The sequence below is a fragment of the Prosopis cineraria genome, unplaced genomic scaffold, assembly GCF_029017545.1.
Source record: "Prosopis cineraria cultivar Desert tree isolate PC_DT_omini unplaced genomic scaffold, ASM2901754v1 PC1, whole genome shotgun sequence".
Classification (NCBI taxonomy): Eukaryota; Viridiplantae; Streptophyta; class Magnoliopsida; order Fabales; family Fabaceae; genus Prosopis; species Prosopis cineraria.
The window spans coordinates 52,890,577-52,901,075 of NW_026555332.1; the positions used below are offsets into that span (position 1 = coordinate 52,890,577).

Below are 10,499 nucleotides of genomic sequence, written 5' to 3' on the forward strand. Positions count from 1 at the left end.
AAAATATTTTTTAAATTAATTGGCTAAATTACTCCTATACCCCATCGGTACTTTTTCAAAACTGGAACATCACATAGAAAAGGTAATTTAATTAAAAAGGTAACTTATCATTAAATGCCTAAAATTACAGTTGGATGTAAATGGCTTAAAGTTCTCAAATATAAATATAAATATAAATATATGTTGAAAGATAAATTCTGCACTTTTTCACATGAGAAACATTAACAGCAACTGTCATCCTTTCCTTTTGAACGACCCTCATTGAATTTCTTTCAAATGCAATTATTATTCAAAATTTTCAAAAGAAAATAATGAAAAGTAAAAATATAGAAGTCAATTAATCATATAATACCAAGTCTTCCTGGAAAATCACATAAATTTTTTTAGTTCACTTCAACTATTTCAAGATGGAATAGCCAATAACCTCAATGTGATGCAGTTAGCTGGAACTGGTAACACAAGATATGCTGAACCTAGATCATAAAAGAGTAGGCCAGTAATTATAATAATTTGTGTTAAAACGGGAAGAGAACCTTTAAAAGGTGGGCTCTCTATTTTCTGGTAAAGCATGAGTAGATTTCCAAATGGCGAAAGCAACTAAGCATACAGCACCAGCACCAGTGATTAACATGTCTCTCTTACCGTATAACACTTGCCTTTTGGACCACAATTTTACCATCGAGTGCATCTTACAATTCTTACAGAGAATCTAAACTGAATTCCCTCTGCTACCAACAGTTCTGCTGTCCGAGACTCTTCCAATGCATCTTTTGAGATTTTTTTTTTAATTTTTTCCTTCTGCAAAAGAAGAAAAGGATTAAAAAGAAGAGGTGAATAAGTTATCAGTCCTTGGTTAGCAGTCTGGGTCAAGGGGCGTTTGTAATTACACTACTTACTGCTTGCGCTATCCTTCAACTACCCCATTTACCCCGATGTAGAAGGGCAAGAGTCCTATTAATTAATAACTTGCACCTTCTTTCTCTCATTAGGGACAAAAATGGTAGTCAATTCTATTTATAATTTGCCATGGGAAGAAGTAAACAAGGGGTAAACAGTTACAATACCGAGTATAGCTGAAATGGAGAGGGTATATATTAATGGGGTGATTGTTTGTGTTTACACGAAATAGAGATGTCTGCTTTCTAAATGACTTGGTAAATTTGATTTGTTTTATTTCGCTTTTTATCTGCCGACAAAAAACAAGCGAGGGACATAAAGGGAGCACTGAGACAGGTTTTGTGACTTGTGAGTTGTGACGCCTATTTTGGCTTTCTTTTTCTTCCTCTCGTTTCTGCTGTCAGTGGCCATGGACGTGTGCCGGAATGTATCAGTTTCCGGTGAGTGCAAGCAAGAGCAGGTTCTTTCCCCTTGTTCGAAGCTTTCTACCTTCTCAACCAGCCTCGATGACCTCTTCTCTGCTCAGAACACGGTCAGTCGATATCTCCCCTGTTATATGTTGGCTTCTTCATTATTCCTTCATCTCTTTCTGCTTCTGATCCTGTTCTCCATCAAATTCCGTGGCCTACTGGTTCTTTTTGAGTTTTATCATCTGGGTTTTTGTGGCCGGGCTTTCCCTTTTTGGTGTAGTGATAGTTTTGAACTAGCAATAAAGGGGTTGTTTTTAATTGGTGGTTAAGCCTTGCTAACTTTGTGGGTTTGATACTTTGTCACTTGCGCTCTGTTTCTTCTGTTTGCTAGTCCATTACCAAATGTTCACTTATATCTATCCATGTACTGCTTATCTGCATCATGGTTCTTACTGAAGTAATCATTTTTATTTTATGCTGAATGAATGTGCATATATGTATGCAGGAGGTGGATGTCGGATTGGAGTGGCTGTCAGTATTTGTGGAGGACTGCTTTTCCAGCCAAGCAAGCTGCCTCTTGGCACCTCCTTATGTTCATCAACCCACAACCACAGCCTCCAAAGCTTCAAAACCATTGCAGAGACCCCACCAGAATCAGTCTTCTCTGCAGAATTTTGCGGTGCCCGGAAAAGCCAGAAGCAAAAGGAAGAGGCTCTCAGCCCCGAGAGCCAAAGACCCTTTAAGCATCTGGTCACACCATTTAAACCCACAAAACGAAGCCATAAGCTCAGACCCTCCTCTTCTCAAACAGGCATACTGGCTAGCAGACAGTGAACTCATCTTCCCCAACAAGAAAGAAAAGGAAGAAGAAAGCAAAGAGGGGGAAGCAGAAGCAGGAGAAGAAGAGGAGGCTGAGAAGGGGATGGCGAGGAAGGAATTGGAGAGTGAGGTCAGCAATGGGCAAAATCCAATGCCAAGGAGGTGCAGTCACTGCTTGGCACAGAGGACCCCACAGTGGAGGGCAGGACCATTGGGTCCAAAGACACTATGCAATGCATGTGGGGTGAGGTACAAGTCTGGTAGGTTGTTGCCAGAGTACAGGCCAGCCAAGAGTCCAACTTTTGTGAGCTACCTGCACTCCAATTCCCACAAGAAAGTCATGGAGATGAGGATGTCTCTTGTTTCTTCTTCTTCTTCTTCTTCTTCTTCTTCCTTTCCCGGGGAGCACCAGTGATTACCCCATGTAAATCAAACTCAGCAAGTTTAGGGGACAAAATATATTTTAGAAACAGAGAGGTTACTCGGGGAAGGGGCTGTTGGGTTAGTCCTAGGATTACAGACTTCTATACATATTGATTAGTAGTATCCGTTTTCTGATTTTTATTTCATCTTGTTCTCCTCAGAGCTAATATGCAATGCATTCCCCAGTAGTACCTATTCTTATTCTCAGTACAAGAATGTCTTGTCATGAGTTGGGATAGCTCCAACTCGGGTTCTCCCTCACTCTCTCTCTCTCTCTCTCTCTCTCTCTCTCTGTGGTATGCCATTACCCAGTAGCTGCCTAGTGATTTTCCAATTCTGGGCATTTAATTCCTCGACGAGGGTAAAACCAGTGAGGGCATGCCTGACATTGAAGAATCTAGGATGTCTGGTAGCCTTCTGATTGTATTATAGTTTTCCATTTTCCTTTGAACTTTATTTTCCCTTTTAAAATATAACGCCGCGGATTTGGCTTCGCTCGGTATCGTATGCCATGTATGGCTGTCATTATAAGCAAAGCATGTGGAGTGTGGGGCGTTATTTGAATTTGGCAGTTGGCATGCACTACCGCAGAGAAGATAAGATAATGCATTTGCATATGGCATGTGCAAGTGCACGTGATTTTCAAATTCTTAAGAATGAACACTTGAAAAAAAGAAAACGTAAAGGTGGGAAATATATTCAAAAGAGACTCGTCCTTGTTTTCGTAAAAGTCCTTAAATACAGAGAGAGAAAGAGACTCTAGTCCTTGTTTGTTTCTGTCGCCGTGCCTTCTACGACCCTTTTTTTTCTTTTCACTTCTAATTTTATTTTATTTTTAACCTAGAGTACTATTTACTTGAATCTCTCGCTTTTCTGGGACAATGGCTTCTGCTTGCTTTGACAGAATGCCTCCTCCTGCGTCTCTCTGTTCTGAATGCTGATTTAACATGGGATGCATCATGCATTTCCAACTTCACATGTTACGATAAAAGAAAAATTATTTGTTTATCTAGCTTTTATTTTAGCCCGTAGTAGTATTATTGTATTTCCATAGTGATAAAATAATATGAAATATATTATCATTCGTAGCGACAGACACACAAGTTGCGTGACCTTAGAGGATGTGGAAGGTAAAAGTGTAAAGGAGAGGCAACGATTAGTGGTAATGAAATACTGTGAAGCCTATTGACGACTATTTTGGATCTGGGGACAACACTAATACGCCGCAGATCGATGCAAGCATGCAGCACCGTATCTTTTTTCTTTTACTTTCTATCAAATTTTTTTTTTTTTAAGATTTCGGTCGCATCACTTCATCATTCATATTCTATGCTTAGATTCTGCTCAAATACTACGGTGTTAGAGAGAGAGAGAGATTTCAAATGAAGAAGCTTGATTTGCTTCAACTCGACTGAATTCATAATACCTTGGTATTTTAACATGAATGATCATTGGATTATTTAAGAATCATACTCAATGTAATATTAAAAAAAAAACTCTAGGAACAGTGCATCTCAATCTTTTTAACTTTATGTAGCCCATAATATAATAGGCATAGTAATGAAGCATAATTAGAGGGGATTAAAGAATGTGAAGACTAATGAAAGGTCATCATGGAGGTGGCACGTGATTCGGCAAAAGGGTAAAGGACAAGGTAGGAGGTGCAGATTACTAGCATTTAAAAATGATATCTGCCTAGAAATGAAATTCCCCCACTAATGTGAAATTTGAGAATTTGAAAATGGGGGAGTAGGTTAATCAAAGGATGGAAAATTAATATTTTTTGTTGTTGGAGGGGTATATTTAATAAGAGGTGGGGCAGAAATCAAAATTCAATTTCTGGGGTGCTCAGATTTGAAGTTCCCTCCCACCAATTTTGAAGGACACAGATTCTTGATTCTCATTTCTCAGAATAAGGGCATCCATCATCCACCCTGTATGTGTACATTTTCAAATTTAATTCAAATATTGCGGCATCTTTTACGTCAATCATCACCAATCAATGAAAGTCGTGAGGCCTGCTTCCAACTCATCCCCAAATTACCTTTTATCCCATCTTTTTCAAAATACAACTCTTTTATCTTTTGTCTTGGAATATTAGGATGTTAGTAGTTGGTAACCCTATATTTTATATAAATGATGTGTCACAAAGTGTTAGTGGTCAGGAGATAGTTGTATCGTACCTCTCAAGAGAAAAATTAACAAAAGTTCTTACCTCATTGTTTTTATCTCCAAGTGATTTTGAAGTTTATCCTTCAAGTAAAGGATAATGTTATTGCAATGTTCAATCATCATCATCATCATCATCTCTTTAAATGTTCATTTTATTCTCTCTATTCAATTCTTTACTTAACATTTTGTTTGGATAAGAATGCATGATGTCTTAACGTGAATCATTGCTGGCCAATACTTGTAACGTAAAATTTTAAGTCTTGCCATTCTTGCAGCTCATTTCGTTGTTGAACTCATATCGCTGATTTATCCTTTCTGGATTATAACACTAATCTTTTGTTTGGATTTTTTAAGAAGGAAAAATGGTCTTGTATATTTTTACCATTAAATTCCTAACAATGAATACCTGATTTAACAGAAGATCGTTACAATTACTTATGAAAATCATATTTACGATGTTATTGTTGAAGAGTTACGCTTTTTTTTTTTTTTTTTGAACGATGAAGAGTTACGCATTTGTGATAGACAGTATGCATATAAAAATATGCATAACTTTTTCGCATATTTTTCACAAATGGTCGGCCACAGACCAAGAAAGAGGTGGGTTATTTTTAAAAAGTGAAAATTGAAAGGTGGGCTATTTTGTTTTAGCATTCAAGGCATTATTCGGCCCAAAGTCCAATTGAATGGGCCTTAGGGTGAAACTTCTCTTGCTTAACCAAACGCATTCCTATTGTGTTGTCGTCTATCAGCCCAATACGAACAGAGGGCTTTCATGCCGCAGAACAAGTGAATAAATTGAAATGATGCCATCAAGTTTGCTTTGTGAAGCCCAATGGAAGGGAAATTGGGATTGTAAATTAAAGCATTAATTCTGAGAGGCCATGAGTTATTTCATCTGAAAGACTTCAAATCCAAGAATTTCTTATCAAATCAACCTGTGAAACAATAATCATTTAGACTATCTTAGCTCAATAACTGAGAAAATGCAAATAAACAATAGCATTTCCAATATATGTGTAAGAAAAATCTAAAAAGATAGACTCAGGGACCGTGAAATTAAAGCGCCAGCTATTGTCATTTACGATTTAAACTATTCTCAGCAAACCCAAAATAGTAAACCAAATACCCGACATCAACATACATATTGAAATGCAGTCGAGAATGAGAAGAAAAATTTCTAGACGTGTAAAAATTCATGTTCTCTGCATATGGCAGCCTCCCAAAATATGATTTAAACATATTTCTTAGTATGATCATGCTTTGAGAGTCAATCCAATTTATCCCATCCCATGATTCTCCGCCACAATACATTTCCCTTCATTCACGTACAAAATTACTGCAAGAAATGTCATGATCATAGGTCAACCACATCAATCAAAGGGCCAAATTTAGAGGATCTGGATCTTAAGTGACTTGAGAATGTTGGGCGAGAAAAAATCAAAAGGATTTAGGATAAATAAACAAGTTGGGAAGCATCAATCCCCACAGGACAAAAGTTCATGAACCGTACGATATTCAAATCTGGAAATTTCTTATTAAATGAATCTGCAAGCCAAGAATCATTCACACTATCTCAGTACAATAACTGATATAATTTAAATAAACAATAGCATCTCTGACGTATATACCAAAAAAAAAAACAAAAAAAGGAGTCTACAAAAATAGAATCACTGATAGTGTGATCAAAACGCAAACCACTAGCGAGGACCTCAAAGAAGGGGACGATGAAGGAGCAATCTGAATAATAAAATTGCAGTTCCCCTGTGAAAGATTCTGGTTAGTAAGCTTGGCCAGCCCTTGAAAATTACAGGCCATGTCATCCTGATTCTGCACTTGATAGTACATGTTAAACGCGTATGAGGCATTCCCATTAGCATCTAAATTGTTGCAGGAAGATCCATACCCAAGTGCAGTGCAGTCTCCGAAAGTACAAGCATAATTTATATTATCTGCGAGTTTGCTGAGATCTTTAGCGTCAGGATTAAACATGCACCATTGTTGTGGAAGATACTTCACATTCTGAGCACCAACAAGAAGCTTGTTTTGACCCTGACCTGAAAGATCCATAGGAAACTTGGGTTGCCCATCATACCTGAAAATCCCCCAGTGACGCTCAAAGTTTCCTGGAGCAACACTCTTAGCATCTTCATCAATGAGTCCAAACAGATAGACCTCTATATATCCAGGATGACGTGGCGTGCCCTTATTGGCAGCAAGCCTAGGCAGAAGGCCATTGTAAAATCTAAAGGCATTGCCTGCGTTTGCATTCTTGTCTCCATCTGTGGGCCACCCTACTTCTCCTACCAAAACGGGCATAGTCCCAAGCCCTACTGCAGTTAGAGCAGAAACCAATGTGTCAAAGTTAGCGTCAAAAACGTTGGTGTATTGAATTCCATTGTCGTTTATGGGATTGGTTACCCCATCAAAGAAGGCATAGTTAAACGGGAAATCATCATTCCCATAAAGGCTTAAGAAGGGGTAGATGTTGACTGTGAATGGTGCTCCATTCTTATTGAGGAATTGGCTTATTTGGGTCATAAGATCATTTATGTCTGCCCTGAATCTACCAGCAGATGGAACTGGGTTGTTTACTGGAGACTCATACACATCGGCATTCAAGGGCACGGTCGCCTTTATGGTGTCTCCATGGCCAGCTTCGTTTAGGGCATTTTGGATGTTCTGCAGTGCTGGTAAAGTGATGTTCAAGAATGAATTGTTGTAGGATTTCAAAAATGGCTCGTTCCCTACTGCTACATACCTGTGATGAATTCCACATCAATATTTAGATAAACGAAGCTTTGAGCACGATATTATTATCATCTGATCAAAACTAATAAACCGAATACCTAACACCAACAAACAGCTGAAACGACTGGCCACAAAAAAGAAGGTACAACAGGTGTTTCTGTACATGTTAATGCATGCCTTCTGCAGATTGTAGGCAAACATGATTTAAGAAGATTTCTTTTGGCTACATCATGCTTTAAGAGTTAATCCAATGGTCCAATCCGAAGACTCTCATTTCAAATATATTTCTTTTCAGTCTTCAGGCTCAAGGAAAGTTACTACAACTACAAGGAGTCACGACGACCGAAAGAAATACGCGCTGTCTAATTCTGGATATTTATTGCCTAGCATATAATAGAGAACATGGGTTTACCTTTTCAAAAAGGAAAAGTAAAGATACAGCATGGGTTTACTTTCTGTGTGAGCATTCTTCCACATTTTTCTTTAAGAAAAGATAATATTTTATCATTATAATTTCATTAGGTTTTGTTTTTAATATTTATAGTTTTTTTTTTATGTTTTCAATCTTTATAATTTTCAAAAAATTAGGTGACATTTATTTTTTAAATCCTCATAATTTTCATTTTTTTTAATAGTTTTAACCTTTACATGAATTGAAAACACTGAAAAAAAAAAAAACACAGATTAAATACAAAATCCGATGACATTATAGAGATTAAAGATTACGTTTTTTTTTTTTTTTTCCTTTGCCCCTTAACTTTTCACCAAATAAGCATGATAAATTTTTTTTAAAAACCTTTTGCTCTTCATTGTGGGATTGCTGTCTTCTCCTACTAAAATTCTCAGGCCAATGGTTTATGGTATTTGACGACATAGTTAAACCCTCGAATTATTCCATTAGGAAAAGTGAAAGCCAAAAAAGTAGGTAGTCGGACAAGAATCTTTTAGAAATTTTAAAATGTCAAGGATTTGGTATCAAATGCGCTCCCAATTTCAAAAATTGAACTACGACCAGATGCAGAACCCAGAATCAAGACGGGAGAAAGAAAAATTATAGCTGGTTTTAGAACCGATTAGTTGTTTTCATAAGTCATAACCACTGCAAACTTTCATGAGTCGAGATGCCCCACATCCATTATTGCGATCAGAATAGAAATAGAAATAAATCTGCGCTATTGTCGGCATAAATAAAAAGTTGTAAAATGAGTTAACTCACTTGATGTTGACACCTCCGTTGAAGTGGTAACGCGTGACATTCTTCCGAACCCACTGTTTGGCCCTATCATAGTTATTCATGGGAGCGAGCTGATTATTGGGAATGGCGACCATGACTTCAATATTAGTCCCAGCCAGAGCACTCATGGTGGACTCATCTGCATCGAACAGTTTCACTTTCTGAATCCCGTTGTCTTTCAGCATCTGAACCACCGTGTCCGGCGGCAATTTATGCGTTGCCTGAGTTCCCCAGTTCACCCCAAGCCCTTCAACATCCCAACTCATGATCCCCACTGCCACAATCCACTTCAAAATCCAAAATTTCCCCATCCTCCAGAAAGTTCTTCCCCGAGAGATGACGGCAATTTTACCAGGACAAAACGGCCAGGAAAAAACAACCGTGATGCAAACAAACAAAGTGAGAAAATGATCAGAAAGGTGATTAGGAATATATATATCTATATAAGTTCAGTTCAAGATATCTCAACAGAAACAGGGGACGAGGAACCGAGGAGGCAGATTGATTTTTGGATATAAACAGAAATAGCATCAAGAGAAAGAATAGAAGCCGAAGGAGGGAGAGGAATGAAAATCAGAAGAATCAAGAAACTTGCGAAGGGGAAGATGAAGAGGGAAGATAGAGACTGAAAAAATTTCTTCAGAGGGCAAGAACAAATACTGCCCCCACGATCAAATGAGGAATGGAGACCCGATATTATTTTTTATTTTGAAATGAATGGGATGGACGCACCCAGATCGAATCAAGGTTCAGGGAAAGTCCAACGGCCACAATTAAACAAGGTTTTGAGTTTCAGGAGCTTGTGACAGGACTTTATAGCAAAACTCAAAGTTTGATGTTTTCATGAAAAAAGATTAAATTAGATAACTTGTGGCCTTGATCTTAATATAATCCAAAGTTAAATAGGTCGAGAACAAACTAAAAGACTGATCCTGATTTTATCTAATATCTCACTTTTTTTTTTCACTTTTTTATCTAAAAAGCATCAATTTATTTTAACATAATAAAATTAATTAACATAATAAACTCATTACTAGTCATATAAGATTTATCACAACAACAACAGTCATAGATCTACAATAATAATAAAAAGTATTTCAATTATAATACAAAAAATTCAAATTAAATAACATTAAATAATCTTCAATATGTCTAAAATCAATTGTATCAAGTTAATAACAAATCACTAATAAAAAGAGAAGACTTAAATTGATCAATGATGAAACTTTGCTCAATATCTATGATTTTATAAGTATAAAACATAAAATTATTAATTATTATTATAAATTATAATAATAATTAATAAATTAATTATAATTATATTAAATAAATTTATGAGATCGAACCAAAGTAAGTGGTTGAGATGTTAAGTTTCTTATTCAATCCAACACAAAAAAAAAAAGTCTATCTTGTTAATTTTAATAGATCAATTTATATTCAGACTGGATTAAATTGAATCGGACAGGATCAAAGAACTTTTTACACAATCCTAGGGACTAAGCAGTGCCAAAGCTCAATTTTTTTATTCTTTCAAAAAAAACAGAGAGAGAGAGAGAGAGTGAATAAGATGGGGAAAAATGAAATAAGCATGGAAGTTGGTGCAGGGGCCGCTGATTTCTACAAGGTAAAGTAAATAAAAAGGACTCGGGCCAGAAATCAGACTCTTGTATTGGTTAATTGATTAAGTGATTATTATATCGAAAATGGATGATGACGTTTCACGTTCGGATCTGATCCAAGGCTAGCGTTAATCCTCTCTCTCTCTCTCTCTGGCCATCCAAGGCTACCGTTAA

The 10,499-nt window shown here is 36.8% G+C and overlaps 2 protein-coding genes across 2 annotated transcripts; one reads left to right on the plus strand and one right to left on the minus strand.

Moving 5' to 3' along the window:
- Window positions 1-1,120: 1,120 nt before the first annotated feature.
- Window positions 1,121-2,810, plus strand: LOC129284700 (GATA transcription factor 9-like). The gene is made up of 2 exons (XM_054920196.1): window positions 1,121-1,429; window positions 1,813-2,810. The coding sequence occupies exons 1-2, from the start codon at window positions 1,307-1,309 to the stop codon at window positions 2,539-2,541; spliced, it is 852 nt and encodes a 283-aa protein (XP_054776171.1). The 5' UTR covers window positions 1,121-1,306; the 3' UTR covers window positions 2,542-2,810.
- Window positions 2,811-6,236: 3,426 nt separating this feature from the next.
- Window positions 6,237-9,742, minus strand: LOC129306682 (glucan endo-1,3-beta-glucosidase 8). The gene is made up of 2 exons (XM_054947391.1): window positions 8,689-9,742; window positions 6,237-7,482 (listed from the first exon to the last, which is right to left on the minus strand). Exons 1-2 carry the CDS (start codon window positions 9,015-9,017, stop codon window positions 6,378-6,380), a joined length of 1,434 nt encoding a protein of 477 aa, XP_054803366.1. The 5' UTR covers window positions 9,018-9,742; the 3' UTR covers window positions 6,237-6,377.
- Window positions 9,743-10,499: the final 757 nt, after the last annotated feature.